Here is a 20,299-nt window from a genome sequence, read left to right on the forward strand (position 1 = left end):
TTGCAATTTAATTCTAAATTCATTCTACAAATTAAATGTGAGCAATGGAAGGGAATAAAGAAGTGAAACATCAAGTAAAATATACAAAGATGGAGACAAAATACACCAACTGATTTCAGTGAATCTGTCAAATGATCTGTTTACCTTTTGTTCCCATATTTAATTTTGCCATGTTTATCCAGTACCACGCTGATCAACAGTGGAGAGAACACATCACCTTGCTTTACTATATGCTCTATTACCTGGATGGAGTAGTTGCCAACAGGGACAGACTTAAAGTGGAACAGAACAGCACGGACAGAGTCCTCCTCAGCAACGGCTGAGATCCAGGAAGAGCTTCCTGAGGACATCTGAGGTGCTTACTGTCTCCAATCCAATCTTACTGTCTCCAATCCAATCCAATCCAATCCAATCCAATCCAATCCAATCCAATCCAATCCAATCCAATCCAATCCAATCCAATCCAATCCAATCCAATCCAATCCAATCCAATCCAATCCAATCCAATCCAATCCAATCCAATCCAATCCAATCCAATCCAATCCAATCCAATCCAATCCAATCCAATCCAATCCAATCCAATCCAATCCAATCCAATCCAATCCAATCCAATCCAATCCAATCCAATCCAATCCAATCCAATCCAATCCAATCCAATCCAATCCAATCCAATCCAATCCAATCCAATCCAATCCAATCCAATCCAATCCAATCCAATCCAATCCAATCCAATCCAATCCAATCCAATCCAATCCAATCCAATCCAATCCAATCCAATCCAATCCAATCCAATCCAATCCAATCCAATCCAATCCAATCCAATCCAATCCAATCCAATCCAATCCAATCCAATCCAATCCAATCCAATCCAATCCAATCCAATCCAATCCAATCCAATCCAATCCAATCCAATCCAATCCAATCCAATCCAATCCAATCCAATCCAATCCAATCCAATCCAATCCAATCCAATCCAATCCAATCCAATCCAATCCAATCCAATCCAATCCAATCCAATCCAATCCAATCCAATCCAATCCAATCCAATCCAATCCAATCCAATCCAATCCAATCCAATCCAATCCAATCCAATCCAATCCAATCCAATCCAATCCAATCCAATCCAATCCAATCCAATCCAATCCAATCCAATCCAATCCAATCCAATCCAATCCAATCCAATCCAATCCAATCCAATCCAATCCAATCCAATCCAATCCAATCCAATCCAATCCAATCCAATCCAATCCAATCCAATCCAATCCAATCCAATCCAATCTCTTTATTTGCAAACATTATTGTCAAGCACTAAATATTAAATTAACAAGAGAAGAAAATTTTTCTATAATACAATATTATACAATTTACGCTAACAATGTTTTCTATTAAACACACAGCTCATCCTTAATCAATTTACATTGTTTACAAAATTCTACTTATAATATCTCCTGTACTACTTTCAAATATAGTCAACTCATATACAGTATGTGGAATTACTTCAAATGATACTGTACAACTTGTATAAGATTAATATTTACATTGCATTTATTTATTTACTTCCCCCCCCCGTTCTGGAACGTAAGTAGCATAACGACCTGCTGCGTGTTAACCAGAGCCCCTTTTGCCACCATTTTTCAGAGTTCCCGAAGGGCCTTCACAGCTACCGTAGCGGTCCTAGGGCCCTCGAAGTCCCCACTGTACTTCACCCCTACAGGCAGTCCCCTACTTTGGCTGTCCAAAGTCCTTAGACCAGGGGATGGAATTAATTTATTCACACACATTTTTTATTTACAATAACCTGCACTGGTCGAATGCACTCTAACACTTCATTTATTTTCTCTGTTGCTGTTTATTCTCTTCTTGAATATCTGTACAGATTTTGGAAAAGGATCAAACACTACCCCTGGTAAACTGTTCCACTCCTTCACACCCTTCCCAATGAATGAAAATTTACCCCAATCGCTTCTGCTAAAATTCCTTCTAATATTATATTTGTGGTCAGTCCTGCCGATATAATTATTTTCCAACCGAAGCCTCTCACAGATATCTCCCCATGCTTCTTCTCTTGTATAGGCTCTATATAACCCTATAAGTCTAGTTTTCTCCCTTCTCTTACTTAAGGTTTCCCACCCAAGTTCCTTTAACATTTCTGATACACTACTCTTTCTCCTAAAATCCCCTGTTACAAATCTTGCTGCTTTCCTCTGCACACTCTCTATTTCTTTTATTAGGTATTCTTGGTAAGTTCTTCAAGTTCTTCTCATCAGAGAAGGCAGGTCTGAAGCTGTGGAAGAAGAGGACCTCACCTTCGTAGATGGCTGCCAGCTGCTGAGCAGTTACCACCTAAACATAACTATAACAAAAACTTTTCAGTCTGTCAAACACACTGCAATTACAATATAAATTATAACACTATAAACATACCTGTAAAAATGCACACTATTATACAAAGAATGACATGTTTTGTTCTACAAGAACATCCTCAGATTCTATCAAATCACTAAAAACATGCTTACAGTGGCGGCCGGTCAGTACGTGCTACCGGGCTCCAGCACGTAGCTTGGAACTGTAAGGAATATTATTTATGTACAGTACAATTATCCTGGTGCCTTTTCGTTGTTTTTAGTACGATATGAATTTTGTGTTTTGTGAAAATCAGGACGAGATCTGTCGAACACCTAGCGCCGTTCTCCCGGGGAACAAGGCTCGTGCTCATGTGAAGTGAGCCCTTGCCTGTAGCCTGAAGGAAGCAATACGCAGGCGCAGCCAAGCTTGCAACACTCCCCCTAGCCGGCGGAGTATACCGTAAACCGGGATCAACTTTCACTGATCCCGTTTATAGTTACTTCCTCTCCCGCAAGGGGGTAGAATTACTCGATGTCTCCTGCTACCCGGAGCGCAGCGAGGGATCCAGTCGGCCGTGCTTATGTTGAACGTGGTAAGCGAATCTGCCACTAGATAGTAGCATCGTCTGGGTTCGAAAGTAAAGCGTAAGTGAAGGCAATCTATCTCACACATGCTTATTAAAATATCCATCTTCCTTTTGTGTCAAAAATAAGGAATTCGTAGGTGAGTCAAAGAATCTTTGACTGACCCTAAATGTTATCCCGCGTTACAATGTAATTTATTCTGGTGAAATGAAATAGCGTATGGCTTTTAGTGCCGGAAGTATCCGAGGACATGTTCGACCAAAGCCTACTAGATACTAGAAGGCCTGGACAGAAAGCCAATTTCTTGCATTAAAAGCGGATTAATAGTTTTTCTCTTTTCCACCGCTAGGTTCGCGTTTATGTTCTATTGTTTGGCGTGAATTCTATGATGATGTGTGTTACTGCAACATGTTTTATAAGAAGAAATAATATATTAAACTTTATTTTATACGGTAAGGCCTTATCTAACGTGAAATATGAAGAGTTTTGTCGTTTTTAATTTATTTGGTCTCACGATTTGCAATATATGGATGGTTGCTGAGATGCATTTACAGTAACATTTGTTTAGTTATGTGCTTCCAAATTATCATCGAGGTGGTGGTGGTGATTATTGTTTTAAGAGGAAGTACAACTAGGCAACCATCCTCTATATAACACTAATCAGAGAGAAAAACTGGAAGGGGTCCGACACTTCGAAAAATGAAAGTATCGGCCAAAGGAAGACAAGGGCCACGAAGGGCGTGAAAATAAAAGACTCCCTAGCCCTCGGAAACCTAATAGCGTAGGGGTCGGCAAAGAACTAGAGTTGACCAAGGAAGGTCGGATAGGATATATGAAAGTCAGGAGCCTGGCACAAGTAAGTGGAAGAAATGCCAGGACTCAGTTAAGGGCCCCGTGGTTGCCAACACACGTTCAAAATTTCAGAGCCCCTGGGGCCAATTACCGTCAAGTTTCTCTTTCCATTCTGTAGGTTAAGATGGTTTATTGCCGGGCTGAGTGAGTCAGACGGTTGAGGCGCTGGCCTTCCGACCCCAACTTGGCAGGTTCGATCCTGGCTCAATCCGGTGGTATTTGAAGGTGCTCAAATACGTCAGCCTCCTGCCGGTAGATTTACTGGCACGTAAAAAGAACTCCTGCGGGGCAAAATTCCGGCACCTCGGCGTCTCCGAAAACCGAAAAAGTAGTTAGTGGGACGTAAAGCCAATAACATTATTTATTATTAACATTATTATGATGGTTAATTTTGCGTGCCTAACTGCACATCTGACAGCGAAGAAATATACACAAATATAAATTTTCATCTTTTTTCTAAAGATCCGAGTTTACGGGAGAAATGGAGGCCTGCTATTTCTGGACAGGGCAGCAGAAAAGTATCTCTTCCGGCTCCTAATGATAACTCCAGAACATGTAGCTTGCACTTTGTCGAATCAGATTACGGTGTAAGTACTGTGAGGGGAATTCTGCCTCCCCGACAAAGTGCCGATGCAAATTCTTCTTATTAAAAATGTATTAATATTTACAACGCGGGCGTTAGGATATCTCGGAAAATGTAAACTTGTCCGAAAGCTGAAATTCCTTACCGCTCCAAAGTTTAAAAAGACGTTTCAGTGCCGCGACTGTGATCAAGCACACATCACATACGTTATACTTACATTTTTCAGGCCTGTTCTTGATAATAATGCAAAGAAAGTGACTAATGACTGTGATTTATTAAACAAATTCAAGAGCAAGCCTCTGAGCAGAAAAGTGTTGAAATTATAGAATTAGGGAAAAATCGGGTCAGTACTTCTATTTAGGCCTATTTCCCTATTCTTTACTCCTTTGTGATAAACAAGTGCAAAATGAAAGAACTCTATGAAGTGTAATGTGTTCTAAGTTGTTTTGTATATTTATATCTCATTCACACGGGTCATAATGATAATAAAAATGTATTATTTCGCGTTATTGTACGAATATTCAATATAAGGATATAGACAGAACATGAGAACAATAGAACATAAACGCGATCCAAGCGGCCATTGCCTGAACTACATCGTTCGCCCAGAAATGTGTCGGCTTGTCCAGGCCTTCTATTATAGCGTAGGCAACGGTTCGACTCGCCAGATGCAGATCTTTTGATTTGACACCCGTAGGCGACCTGCGAGTCGTGATGAGGATGAAATGATGATGACGACAACACGTACACCCAATGATGGTTAAAATTCCAGACCCTGCCGGGAATCGAACCCGGGATCCCTGTGACCAAACAGGCCAGCGCGCTAACCATTTAGCCATGGAGCCGGACATTTACTCTGGTAACCTAATAGGGGAGGTCTCAATGAATCAGTTGGCAGCTCTTTCAGTTGCTTTGTGCAGTTTTTAATCTCGCGGTTATATTACTGGTGCGTGTTTTTCCTGTCATTGTGTTAGTGCGAAAGTTTATACGAAGATTTATCAAATTATTTATCCACTGCAGTGTATATAAAGTGAAATTAAATTAGTGTTCTTAGTGGGGATCTATATTCCCACGATTCTATTTGCACTGATGTAAGTTGCGCCATTAGGTTAGTAAAAACAATATTTCTTCAATGAATTATTTATCTCGTAGACAGTTGTCGAAGAATTCATCTGCTTCCAAATTAATGTTGTTTTTGTTTGTTCTGAGTAATAAATTGCGAGAAAAGTCGTATTATTATTATTATTATTATTATTATTATTATTATTATTATTATTATTATTATTATTATTATTATTATTATTATTATTATTATTATTATTATTTCTATTATGATTATTAGTAGTAGTAGTATTATTACCAAGTTTGAAGTATGCGTTGTTCATCATGGCAATATGCAGATTTAAAACAGCGTATTTAGCTTGTTTTTTGTAGCACGTAGGACGATTTTTTCACGAGCCGCCACTGCATGCTTATATATGTACTGTATTGTTTATGTTACGTAAACTTGCCAATGATAGAGAGTTTAGTGATTTCTCTGAAATAGTGTTTGGTGACAACGGACTTAGCATCAGCAGTCTAGATAAATACGTAAGTTTTTCATTATATTATACTTGTTTTCAGTGATTTGATAGAATCTGAGGATGTTCTTGCGGAATGAAGCATGTCATACTTTGTAACAAACGTGTATTTTTAAAGGTATGTTTATAGTGTTATAATTTATATTGTAATTGCAGTGTGTTTGACAGACTGAAAAGTTTTTTTAATATTTAAAAAGTCAACACTGAAAAGTATGGCTTCATTCTTAACAACAACAACAACAAATCCTGAATATAATGAAAGCTGGCTGGTGTGGAAGTCTCTGAACAGGCTATGATCAGGAGTGGGAAGATCCATGGATAACTTGAAGAAATGGGGGCTCAGCAGAAGTGATACAAGATTTGGATGTGGACAAGAACAAACCACAAGCCACATGTTCGGTGCCCTCTGTGTCCAACATCTTGAACAGAGGATGGTCTCCTACAAGCCACTTCGAGTGCATTAGATATTGCAAAATACTGTGCCGTGTAAGATGATCTCACATAATTATTATGTTATGTGTACTTCAAAATGACTAGCACATTAACTGTAAATTTATATGTTTCGACTCAAGTCTAATAATACTCCTTTTCTAATTTCAAAAGGTTCATAGATTTTGCCCATAAATTTCATTTCACATGTTGTGTCTGTCAAAGTTTGTTGGACTAACACAGTATTCACCATATTCACTTAGTACATTAAACTGTGTTGTGCGGTCAATTGAGTCAATGCCTTCTTGAAGTCTACGAAAGTGAGCACTTCGAAAAATGAAGGTATCAACCAAAGAAAAACAAGGGCCAGAAAGGGTATGAAAATGAAAGACCCCTTAGGATTTGAAAACCCAATACCGTTGAGGTTGGAAAAGAACAAGAATTGACCAAGGGAGGTTGGGTAGGAAAGATGAAAGTGAGGCGCCTGGCACAAGTAAGTGGAAATAATGCCAGGGCTCAGCTAAGGGCCTTCTGGTCACCAACCCAGTTAAGAGGCGCTGGGCCTTTTTTAGTTGATTCTTACGATAGGCAGGGAATGCCGTGTGTGTTATTTTACAACCCCCACACACAGGAGCATACAGTGTATACATATCTCTCAAATTACCAATATTCTCAGTGAATATACCTAGCACTGTACAACCACATCATCATTTTCATCATCGTTGCCCATCTGCAGTTGCCCAGGTGTGGTGTACGAACCTCCTCCATTTTTGTCTGTCCAGGAACCACTGTTCTCTCATAATCTTCTCCCAATCTTGTCCTCTATCCTCGACATCTTTCTTTACCAGATCGGTCCATTCTCCTCTGGGTCTGCCCACTGGTCTTTTTCCTTTTACTTTTCTTTCATATTCTCTTCTTGCAGTCCTGCTTGCACTGACCATTCTTACATGGCTAAACCACTTCAGTCTTGCTTTCTGGATCCTCTGTAGTAAGTAGTCTCCTATTTCCACCTCCTCTCAGACTTTTTCATTCCTGAACTTGTCCTTTCTGGTCTTCTGTATCATGGTGCGTAGGAACTTCATTTCTACAGCTTGGAGTTTTGAGTTGTCTTATCTTGTTAACGTGGTAGTTCCCAAGCTGTACATGAGAATGGGGGTTTAATATCATTTACATAATGTCATCTTAGCTTTTAATGGCACTTGTTTATCCGACAGCAGTTGTCTTACTTGGTGGTGAAATTGAATTGCCTTGCTAATTCAGCTGTCCACTTAATGTTTTGCAAGGTTGTGTTTTGATACTATACTACCCAAGTACTGTATTTAAACATTGGAACACGGTCTAGTTTGGTGTCATGTATACAGCCACAGCATAGGAAAATATCATTCTAGCTGTAATACTGATGGTAGATACAAGACATGATGTGTGGCTAAGGCTGAGCAATCCAGTTCCGACATGTCTTTTTTTTTTGGTTCGTTTTGGCATACAAGTACCACATGGCTCACCTTAACTTGTAGCTAAGCTCTTCTGCTTTTTCTTGGCCCAGTACACTTTCATTATCTGGCTGCGTGCCTGCTTCCTTCCATCTGTCCACTTAGGTCTGGTGGTCCCTGTACTCTTAGTGATTGTGATGGACAGTGGGAAGACTCCCTGTAGGATGGCCTGTTGATACTGAGAACGGTTCTCTGTATCTCTAATGGGATCTGTAGTTCCTCTAGGTCTGATTTTACTGAAGTGATTCACTTGGTCTTGGAAGCCTTTCCCCTACTTTACACTGTGAGGATTCTGTTGGTGAGCCTGCAGGGTTTCAGGCAGCTCATGTGCCCGTAGAAAGTCAGTCGCCTTTTCCTCATACATGTGACTATGTCTCCCTGATGTTCTGACATGTATTATTCATTTTATGCTACTAATTGACTTTAAAATAATATGTTGTAGGAATCGACATCAAATCAAGGGAGCGCTGTTATCATTCGAGCCTGTGACCAAGAAAGCATTTGGGACGTACACTTGCAAGATAGACAATGGTATTGGTGACCCACTTCTATACAATGTCACACTGCATGAGGGAGGTGAGTTAAATTCTGTGTTTGCTGGTCTCAAGGTCTGCTGCACCTACCCTGCTAACACTAACATGATCCAAATTTATTCTTTTAAATACATTAAAAGAGTTATATAATACCAATATAAATGGTCCGTTATTGGACATTATAAATTCAATCAATCAATCAATCAATCAATCAATCAATCAATCAACCAATACTGATCTGCATTTAGGGCAGTCGCCCAGGTGGCAAATTTCCTATCTGTTGCTTTCCTAGCCTTTTCCTAAATGATTTCAAAGAAATTGGAAATTTATTGAACGTCTCCCTTGGTAAGTTATTCCAATCCCTAACTCCCCTTCCTATAAATGAATATTTGCCCCAGTTTGTCCTCTTGAATTCCAACTTTATCTTCATACTGTGATCTTTCCTACTTTTATAAACGCCACTCAAACTTATTCGTCTACTAATGTCATTCCACGCCATCTCTCCGCTGACAGCTCGGAACATACCACTTATAAAATTGCAGGTTATAAACTTCATTTTCCTTGTCCGTATTGAAGATCTACTTGTGATACAATAAAAATATAGTACAAACTTACATATTTATTATGATGTTTATATGGTACATGTTCCGCTCCTTTTCGTGAGCATCATCAGCCAAACTATCATTAATCTAAGATTGTATAAGATCATAAAACAATTCTTTTGGTTCAAGATTGTTCCTATAAAACTAATTGATAATCTTATAACATTTTAAAAGTCACACAACAATAAAAATATGTCTTAAGCTAACACTTTTTTGTCTAAAATCTTCTTCAGTCTAACATTTTATTGCCAAAACTCATCTGGGTGAACATCTTTTAAAATTGTTTAAAAATAAGAATAAAATAAAAAACTTTTGAGATCTGGTTAGTTGAGTTGATTCCTGTTGCTTAACTTGACAAAACTAAAGGAATTGTATCACTTACCACTTAGTCGAGCAGCTCTTCTTCTTTTTCTCAGTTCTTCCCAACCCAAACTTAGCAACATTTTTGTAACGCTACTCCTTTGTCGGAAATCACCCAGAACAAATCGAGCTGCTTTTCTTTGGATTTTTTCCAGTTCTTGAATCAGGTAATCCTGGTGAGGGTCCCATACACTGGAACCATACTCTAGTTGGGGTCTTACCAGAGATTTATATGCCTTCTCCTTAACATCCTTACTACACCCCCTAAACACCCTCATAACCATGTGCAGAGATCTGTACCCAGCTAACTCATTACTTGTTGCCAGCGTTTCACCCTCGTGTGCTAGGCTGGGCTCATCAGTTGGTATCTAGCACACCTACCAAGACGCTGGCTAGTTCATACTGTGGAGGCCACTGCGTAGACTAATTGTAGCCACCGGCAGTGCCAATGCACTATGAGACACTTTATCCCATTATCAAAAATTGATGCCTGCTTGGCCATCTATATCATTAAAAGAGTTTACTAAAAGCAGTTTTGGCAAATCTGTCCGTCTGTTCTACTGGACTGACTTGCTTCATTTTTGTTTTATCTCTCCAGAATTACCTTCCGGTCATTCATGAGACATTAATAGGTCTCTCTAAGTTCTGCCAACTGTGAGTAATCATCAGTTAATTAATGGGTAGGCAGGAAATCTTATCTTAAAGTTTCTTGTTGAGGAGTTCCATAAGTCGAGTTTTCTTGGTTATACAATGGTCAATCACACGGCCCTTCAATTCTTGATCACTCATCAATTTATTTTGTTTCCTATCTTCTTTCACTCATCAATTCTTCACAAGCATTTTCTCGATAGAAATGGTAATGCCATCTAGCGGGGCGATCAGCGAAGCACATCATCTGTTGTCATCACGTAGCACATATCAAAGAGATTATTGTTGATTTAACACAATAACAACAGCAGATAAATTTGGTACGATATTTATGTTTAATCGTATTTCTTAGGATAGGCATTGCCTCAAATGACTCCAAGTAGTTTCGCCACTGGTAATCATACAAACAAATCATTAAATGATCGCTCCAATAATCGCAGGTGAAGGCTTACCCTCACCCGCAATACATTCTGTACTTAGCAGGTTGCTAAGCGACGAACACTTCCATTAATATCCTGATGTATGTGATTTTCATCCTTAATAATGTCAGAACATGCAGCCATGTTTGATTACTACCCGTCAAGCCAGAGTATACACGCTTCATCGGATCACAGAAGAATACTATCCCCTGCTAGATACTCTTTGATTCTCTAACCTTTCCCGGCCTCCAAATATATTTAACACAGGACAGAGCATTCCTAATAACTTACATGCTGTTAAGAGAAAAATGTCTACGTACAAACAGACCCCGTCATGACGTACGTCTTAGACATTATCTGCGAGCACCTATCGAAGTATAACCTAGCTACACAAGAAAGAGCGAAGGCCATGTATCCTAAAAGAGTTCTCTGCCTGGCTAAAAATGCTCCTTCGAGACTAAACTATGAGCTTATAATACAACCGTTCTATATAGAAGAACTGCGATTAAAAATATGATTGCCTTCTATGATACAATACCAAGTGTTACATCCAGAACTGCAGGATAAAAAAGCGAATACAGTATAAGGATAAATTTTTACCAAACAGATGGCATGAAGCCATTGGATCCCATTGTACTGCCCAGTCTGTTGATCGTGCGAAGAGAGCGGTCAGTGGCCTGCACATGTTCAATTGTACATAAGCGCTTCCCGCATAGTGGCTCTATCATCTTAGAGATTAGAGCAAAGTCACAGGGACTTAACACGTTCCCTGCAGCAGTGAATTTTGATGCCTTAATTTTAGGTTGTATCGGCCCACCAGTGACCCAATGCTGCCTTTAGCTATTATCGGTTCGGGTCACCGGTGACCTGACGAATTTGACTTTGGTTAGTCCCTGCTATGAAATCCAAAACAATACTGGAGCACTTGTTGTGTGTATTATTGTTGAGGAGCCATTCTGATGTATTTACCTCTGTGACAGTTTTCTGATTCAAGAAGTGCAGTACCCAGAAATGACACCGGAAGTAAATGTTAGTTTATCGTTCATTGATTTCTTTTTATGGGAATATGATAGGTCTATGTTAATTATTTTCATATTATGCTTAGTAACAAAATGATGTCACAGAAGACGAGGCCGTACTCAGGGTCATCATCAGATACTGGATAGAAATCAATGTCACTGTCATCACTTTGTTTTGAATCATGAGCAATTCTTCCGGGATCCAGCGCCGTTCTAAACCTCTTTCTTTTTCGTCTCAGCAGTGGGTCAGAATGTGAAGGCTCTATGGCTAAAAAAAAGGATGTGAACTTGTTTGTAAATATTATCTATGGAAGATAATAAACTACCCCAATAAATAAAAATCTGGAAACGGATATCCGCTTACCTGAGAGCAATTTAGAAAGGAATAGGTTACACAAGATGTCAAAAGGGTGGTACTACTTGTATTAAACAAAAATCTGCCATCTGAAGGCATTGTAGGCTTCATTAACCGTAACTGCGCAAGCAATTCCCATGTAAAAATATAGGTTAGACAACAATCTGAACACAGGATGACCCGAAGCGATATGAATGGAACCGAAGATGCAAAAAATATTCCTTCGGGTCACCGGTAGGCCGATCGAAAGTAGCAGTGTGCCTCGATCCTTTACTTCAATAGGAACATTATGCTGCGATTAGTTATCAGAAATTTGTAACTACGATGTAGTTACTTAGTCCGCAATTTTAGGAGTTCTCAGCGACGGATAAGAGTAACATGCTTCGGGGCACACGGTGAACCGAACCGCAAGGAACGTGTTAAATCTGGAAAGTATGGGGGGTTATAAGAGCACCCCCAGTGATTGAACAATTCAGACACAAGTCCTGCTGTGTGTGCCCTAGCAGTGTCATCCAGAAAGATGGGTGAATTATCCATGAACTGTCGCCAGTTACTTCTCAGAGCTACTCACAGATTGTTTTGTAAAAATGAACCAAAGTACACCACATTAAAGTGTTAAAATTACACCATCGAAATCATAGGCAAGAATCAGCATTGCATTCACATTGGTGGAGGATAACGTGGACACAGTCTGTGCATGTTCCTCAATTACTGGTGGGTCACCAGATCAAGGCACATCCTTGTCAGGAAGCTGCAACCTACCTTGCTACCATTCTGAAAAGTAACGCAGCTGCACCGCAGTCCTTGGTGTCAATTTCATGCCGTGCGACCTCCAGCACACTGGATTTTTAACTAGCTTCTCTGATCATGCTTGGGAAACATGGTGACTGTCTTTCGCGAGCTCTTGCTCACAACTGCTCATCTTCACCTGGCTACTGTGGTCCGAGGGACGGGACGCAGGTCAGCAACCTTTAGTAAGAATGACAGAGCCCGGCACTGTTCCATGGCTTTGCTGGAGCATGGTTGCCAAAACTTAAAAACGAATCTATGTATCAACAGTCTTTAGTGGCATTTATTTCAGATACAGGCTCTGCACTTCAAAGGACCAACTGTGAAGTAAAATGATGCCAGTTTGTTGACAATAATGAAATAAAGTAGCTTTTTTGAAGACACAGATAGTGATGATGGATATTGTGTGAAAGGTGTATTCATCAGATGACGAGAAGAAAAGTGAACTATGTACACTGCCACTATAAGGTGCCTCAAACTGTGCTGCCTTGGACTTGGACTATGTAACAAGTAAATATATGACCTGTTGAGTGGAAAGGAACCCAAAGTCAACAGTGGAAGTTTTACAGAAGAGCTAAACAAAAGGGTCTCTGGTGTAAAAATTCCGTTTCTATGTTTTGACTTTTTGCGCTACCTATGATCTTTCTTAACAAACTAAGTTACACAGCGGTTCGAGTCTTCTCCACTCAATGTCGTAAAAACTTTGTACAATTGGCAAGAAAATGAAAGAAAGTTGTAATTGTGTTTTTCTCAAAATATAATTTTATTAATAACAATATTAACACTAGAACAGCGGAAGGGGTAAAAATGACACCCACCATCAATTTTTATGTAATAATGTGCGCACTCTTGTATCATTTTTCTTCAAATATCTTGACTTTTCGTTATTTTTCATCCCATTCATGGCGATGTATCGCACCCAGCAAAATATTTATATTTTCATTGATTTCTGATATGGCATACCCTGGACAGCGGGAGGGGTCATTTTGACACTTGTACAACAGGGCCATTATTATTAGTATTGCTGAGCTCTTACTGTGAGATGAACCGGGCTGAGTAGCTCAGACAGTTGAGGCGCTGGCCTTCTGACCCCAACTTGGCAGGTTCGATCCTGGGTCAGTCCGGTTGTATTTGAAGGTGCTCAAATACGTCAGCCTCGTGTCTGTAGATTTATTGACACATGAAAGAACTCCTCTGGGATAAAATTCATGCACCTCGGCATCTCCAAAAACCCTAAATGTGTAGTTAGTGGGACTTAAAGCAAATAACATTATTACTGTTAGATTAGTGTGGGGGTAACCACTCTACCCTATCAAGTGCCGAGGTTACGGATAGTGGAAGCCTTTATCTTCCAGGCCTCCAAGGGCCTTCATGGCCTGTACGGAGATGACTTTGCTTTGATTTGCTTTTATTGTCAGATTAGTGTTCCAGTTAGCAGGATTATTGTATTCATCTCATCATTTAGAAAGTGGTGTTCTTACAGGTATGTTGCGCTACAATCGTCTTTCTGCTGACAAGGTGTCTCGTATGCTAGAAAATTCAGACATTGAGTCTGAAGGTGAACTATCCGATTCAGATGGGGGTTTTTTGCTTGAGACAAGAGAGACTAGTGAGGACAAAGATCACAACAAGAGAGGGTGAATTATCCGCAGGAGAAGTTGAAAATGCTAATGTATATCCAAACTCGCCCCAAATGTCTCGCTCTCAGTTAGGTGTTTAAGCAGTGAAGATGGTTGCCCGAGATGGAACCGAGTTGGAGGTCTTGGATTCGAACTCTTCATTTGGATGGCAGGCTTTAGTGAATGTCCTGAGGGAGCAGGGAGGTCCCACAACATATTCTTAATACCGAGTTTACGACTCTGCCATTAGTACCTTCCGTCTCCTCTTTGATGGATCGATGCTTCATCTGATGAAACAACACACAGAATCAAATGCTCAGAAAGAACTTCATGGACTGGACCGTGTCGCCCAAGGCGTTGGAGACAACGATTGCCATCATATATACTCGCGGTATCCTGTGTTTGAAAGCTGTGTCTGTGAATGAACTAGGGTCGCGTTCTTATGGACAGCAATTCATGAAGGACACAATGTCAAGAGATAGATTTTGAGAGCTTCTCAGATTCCTCCGTTTCAACGAGAAAGCAACCTGAGCTGAGTGCCTGCCAGCTAACAGGTTCACTCTTGTTTCTGAGATCTGGGACAAATTCATGGAAAATTGCCTTCACTGTTACCGCCCAAGTGAAAATATTACAGTCGATAAACAATTACTCCCCAGCAAAACCAGGTGCAGATTTACCCAATTTATGACAAATAAGCCTGAGTGGTCAACCAAATGTCCCGTAAGTATACCACCAAGGGTGCATGCAGGAGGTGGCCAATGCATGTCTTTTACAATATCCTAGACCTAAGAGCTATCAATACTTGGGTCATATACAAGCAAGTAACGGGTAGGAAGATAAAGAGGAAGAAATTCATCCTCCAGCTGGCAAGTGAACTAACAAGGTGGGATGAACAAGGGCAACAACAACAACAAGAGGAGAGGGCTGTGGGACCGTGTCCATCTAAAAAGCAGAAGAAATACCAAGGTGGTATGTGTAAAGGCAACAAGTCTAGCGACGCCTGCAGCAAGTGCCTCAAAGCAGTGTACGGAAAATGTGCATGAAAAATAGGTAGAAGTTATGTGTGAAAAATGTGTTTAGCATGTTTATAATTTGCCTAAAGAGTTACTGAAAATGTATAATTGTTGCAATGTGGACGACTGACTAAGAAAAGGTGTTCAATTGGTTAATTTTGTGAAAACTCCTTAGAGAAACAGAAATATGATGCAGTTGTTTGTGATTATTCATGTGCCCATCAGTAATATAAAAGGGTCCATGCACTAATGTCATGTCCTTCTGTGTAAAATAAAGCTGTGGAATCCCAGTGAAAACCCAGAAAATACATGTATTCTTGTGTTCTATTTTGAACGTTTCCATGCATTTCTTATGATGGGTCAAACATGACCCCTTACTGCTGTTCTAGGAATGTCAGATTCTCTGCCACTCTAGTGTTAATATCTTCTGAAGTATTTTACTTAGAAGCACAATCTCTTTTTTTTAATGCTCTTACATCAATTTAGAACCACACAATCTCAAATAAAAAATCTTACTTTAGGCCTATTTCTACGCAATAGGTCACAATTATTTAATGTAAATACTGGGTTTAAAGTGCAAACTGTAGCACAGATGGTAGAGCACTGGTCTTCTGAGCCTAACTTGGCAGGTTTTATGTTGGCTCAGCCCAATAGTATACAAAGGTGCTCAAATATGCTGGTCTCATATCGGTAGATTTACTGGCATATAAAGAACTCCTGCACGACAAAATTCCGGCACCTTGGTATCTCCAAAAACCATAATAAAAGTAGTTAGCAGGACATTAAAAACCAATAACATTATTATTACAAGTGTGAACTGGCATGGTGTAGAACCTCCAGAATATGATTTCCCAGGAAAAGACGTATAATTTATTGTCCAACACCCTGAACCTCGAAATACTGTGTTTATCCCCAAATACTTTATTTTTCTTTCAAATTCCTCTTTTCCAACTGATTTTGGGTGATTATTAGTACAAGTGGTTCCCAAAGTGACTTAACAGGTTATTGAAGATATTGCTATATTTTAAGTTTTTGGGCCAGGAATTTTATACTTTTCTAAATAATTGGTAATTGTTATAATATTTCCTTCTGTATTACCTATTTCATTTGAGCAATTATTTTAGTACTCTGGCAGAAAGTCTGATATTTTAGCTTTCAAATGGTGCATCATACATGTATATCATTATGTAAGTTAATTAAAGTTTGAGAGAATTTCTTAGTAAGTCTGCACATTTAATTAAAATGTCTTCAACATTTGAAAGAAAATCCTGTAGCAGTGAGTTGTCCAATTGAGTTCTGGTTTCTCTGCAGTCCAGTAGAACTGTAACTCAGGCACAGGTAAATTCAGGCTAACTCCATACACGGTAGCCGAGATGAAGTTCACTGGTGACCTCAATAGCTGTGCATGGGTATCACCACAAAGTATGCAAGAACAAGCGTTTTCACGATCCCGGGAATAACTGTATATGTGAGTTGTGTGATCAACCGTGTGATCGTTACCACATTACCACTTGTAAAAAACGAGTAATACCCCTCGTAGACTATTGTGCTTAATTAAAATGTGTAAAATAAAATGCGGGGTAAAATGTATCGCCAAAACTTATGTAACTTATGTAACATATATACACTAATACACAACTTGTGTGCATTTCTTAATAATAAATATCTTGGTATTTTTCATCCTGCAGATGATCCTGACACGAAGATTCGAACAACGTACAAGGGGACGATTATAATCCTAGTCGTGTTCACATCCCTGTTTGTTGTGATCATCACGGCTGTCACTCGCTGGCACCTTGAGCTTCAGCTGCTGTGGAAGGATCGAATGGGCAAGCTTGAGGAGGACGGTCAGTAGATACTCACTCTTTGACAAGTGATCTTACCTGTAATTAGAGTGCATCCGTCATAGTCCTAGATGTTCTGTTTTTAACTGTTGAAGTTTTATATTAGAGTTCTGGCTTCCTAGCTGATTGGTCAGTTCATAGGGCTCCTGGACAAGTCGAGGATTTCAGTCGAAACAGACTTTCAACGTATTAGGTCGTGTTACGTACATGTAGTACGTGTTGAAGAGATGTCAAGTACAGAACCAAAATGGCCAGCCGGACACCAGTGGTTGTGGGTTCGGATCCCAATAGCTGTGCATGGGTACCACCACAAAGTATGCAAGAACAAGCATTTTCACGATCCCGGGAATAACTGTATATGTGAGTTGTGGGTTCGGATCCCACTGGTGTCCGGCTGGCCATTTTGGTTCTGTACTTGACATCTCTTCAACACGTACTACATGTACGTAACACGACCTAATACGTTGAAAGTCTGTTTCGATTACAATGCAGTCGTGAAAATTCAATATTCATCGAGGATTTCAGCTTTGTCTGGTTAAATTCCTCCAGCTCGGGGACTCAGTGTTTGTGTTCATCTTAATACACATCTTCTTCTTTTGTTTGGACCATGGAGTAACACCTACAATATCATCATCCATCTTTCCCTCCCCTGGCTTAGATCTTCTGACAATACAACTTTGCTTGTTGGCTTATCTCCTTCCTTCTTTCCTCTGATTTGAAGATTTCTTTCTACTTCTCCTCGCAAGTCTCTGAAGACTGAAACTACTTGCCGGAAGTGGTTCCTGTTTCCATTGTCTTCCTGACTAATGCCCATTCTCTTGCTATTGGTATGTATCTTCCTAAACCAACTGGGAACAATCTTTTTCCCTTTGAAATGTATAAGGAGCTTTTGAGTCAACTTTCCTTGATTCATACGTAGAATTGTATTCTTTTCTTCTCTGTCGACTCTATAATTCCTTCAGTCCCTTTGTTAGGTCTTAATCTCCATTGTCCATCATCATATCTAAATCCCAGAATCATCCTTAAGATCTTTCTTTCTTTCTTGTCCAGTTGTTCCAGCAATCCTCTACTTGTTAAATCCAAGGTCTCAGCAGTGTATAATACTTCCGGCTTCATCACAGTGTGTTAGTGTCTTAGTTTTCTTCTCAGACTTAGGGATTTCTTGTTGTACACACCTTACGTTAACTGGTACGCTACTTCCATTTTCCTGATTCTTGCCTTGATTGCCTCCTGTTCATTTCCTTGTCCAAATCAAATAACATTTTGCCAGTAAGTTTCAACAGTTACGGCTTTACTATATGCAGCCATTAGGTCTCCTTTCTAACACATATCCTTCATCAAGTGCAAGCTCTACAAGCGGGATTGGTGTTCTTATAAAATACCGCAGTTACAGAGCTCATGGTCGTCGTTGAGCATGTTCCATTTCTTCATGTCGGTCTTACGTCATGAAACTCTCATCTTCAGCCATATCAAGGATTTCCAAATTCCACACGGCAGACTGTGAATCACCATAATTTGTACTAAATATCCTTTTCTTAGAATTCATTGTGCAGATTATACAGTTGTAATGTTAGGCCATGATTTCCATTAGAAAGGTGTGTGAATCATGTAGATACCGTTCATATCTCATTTTTGTTCTCTCTCATCTAGATGATCGGCTGTACGACGTGTTTGTATGCTATGACCAGGAGGATGCAGAATACGTACTCAATACGCTGGTGCCTGTGCTAGAGCAACACTGTCAGTATAACTGTTTTGCCTGGGAGCGAGACATCCTTGCTGGAGAATGTGAGTATCTGTAGGCCTCCACTTTATCTCCACTTTCACTACCAGCTTACCACTGCTAGGAACCAGCCACCTACATGAATAGGTTAGCTCACTTTAACAGGCTGTATACAACTGACCTATCCATTACACTCAAAATGTAAAAATTTCAAGCATATTCAGTTAGTTGCTGCGACAAGGCCTTGCCTATAGGATATGAATGAACAATGTCAATTATTGGAGCCAGTGGACGATAGAAATGAGACTTGGGGTTATTGTTCCTGTCCAGATTATTATTCACCCCTCCAATGCTTTTACTGTGCACACAATCACACTCACCTTCATTAAATGAAGCTAAGAGATCATTATTTGAATAATTTTTTGTACAAAATAGTACATTTTTCTTCTTCCGGAATAACTCTACTACTACAAAATTTACTTATTTTTGAAGCTTTGTCTACTACACAATCACCGTTACTTGCTACTTCACTCAAGTTGAGAAGCGCTATAATTGGTTTGTAACCAATGGTAAAAGAACACAAAGTGAGGGTTTACAGTGATAAGAAAAGAAGACACTCGAGTCATCTACCAAACAGATAGAACTCGTCTGGTCTCGGGAAACACAAGCGTATCGAGTGCACTACATTAAACGAGTACGGTACTAGACGGCTTTACACTTCTACGGAAGCGAAGGTGTTAATTGTCTTATCCTCAAGATTAAAAAGGGAAAACCAATCCCATATTTGTTAATGCACAGATGGCTCAATTGCCCCGGGTGGCAGAATTTAGGGGTGGCATTCATGCCAGAAGGTTCATGAAACATTATTGAATTTCATTGTGAGAATGAGGAACATACTTTAAAATATGATATCACTAGTGAACAATTTTTATCACATAAGTCCTTCTGAGAAAAATATCATGAAAAGCTATTATGTAGTATAGCCTAATAATTATGTCATAAATATGTTTAAAATATTAATTTAAGTGGATTAACTTTACCTATCTCTGGGTGTTATCGAATCTAGTTAACTACAGTTTATATCGCTATTAACAACAATTCACACAGATAGGTCTTATGGAGACAAGGGGACAGCAAAGGTCCAGGAGTGGGCAGGAAGAAGCTGTGTCCTTAATTAAGGTACAGCCTCAGCATTTGCCTGGTGTGAAAATGGGAAACCATGGAAAACCACCTTCAGGGATGCCGACAGTGGGGTTCGAACCCACGATGTCCCGAGTGCGAGTCCATACCTGCATGCTATTAACTGCGCAGCTAACTCACTCGGTTATCACTATTCTTCTTCCTCTTCAGGTGTCATCTCCTCTCAGAAATTCGTCTAAGATCATAGAGACTCTTGCTTTAGGTGATGCAGCACGAAACAGCTCAATAGTGGAACCAAGTTTTCAGATTATCAATCCAAGAAATAAGTCTTCTTCCTGGTCTTCTTTTGCCTTGAATGACCACCTGCAGTA

General features: G+C 39.7%; 1 protein-coding gene across 1 annotated transcript in view; it reads left to right on the plus strand.

Moving 5' to 3' along the window:
* The window catches only part of LOC136885237 (interleukin-1 receptor accessory protein-like 1), a 163,893-nt gene that overhangs the window by 114,663 nt on the left and 28,931 nt on the right, over positions 1 to 20,299 (plus strand). The window contains exons 5-7 of the mRNA XM_068230436.1: positions 8,307 to 8,440; positions 16,910 to 17,068; positions 18,716 to 18,853. Of these exons, the coding sequence (XP_068086537.1) occupies positions 8,307 to 8,440; positions 16,910 to 17,068; positions 18,716 to 18,853 (431 nt within the window). The remainder of the gene's footprint in view (positions 1 to 8,306; positions 8,441 to 16,909; positions 17,069 to 18,715; positions 18,854 to 20,299) is intronic.

This window comes from Anabrus simplex, chromosome 14 (assembly GCF_040414725.1).
Source record: "Anabrus simplex isolate iqAnaSimp1 chromosome 14, ASM4041472v1, whole genome shotgun sequence".
Classification (NCBI taxonomy): Eukaryota; Metazoa; Arthropoda; class Insecta; order Orthoptera; family Tettigoniidae; genus Anabrus; species Anabrus simplex.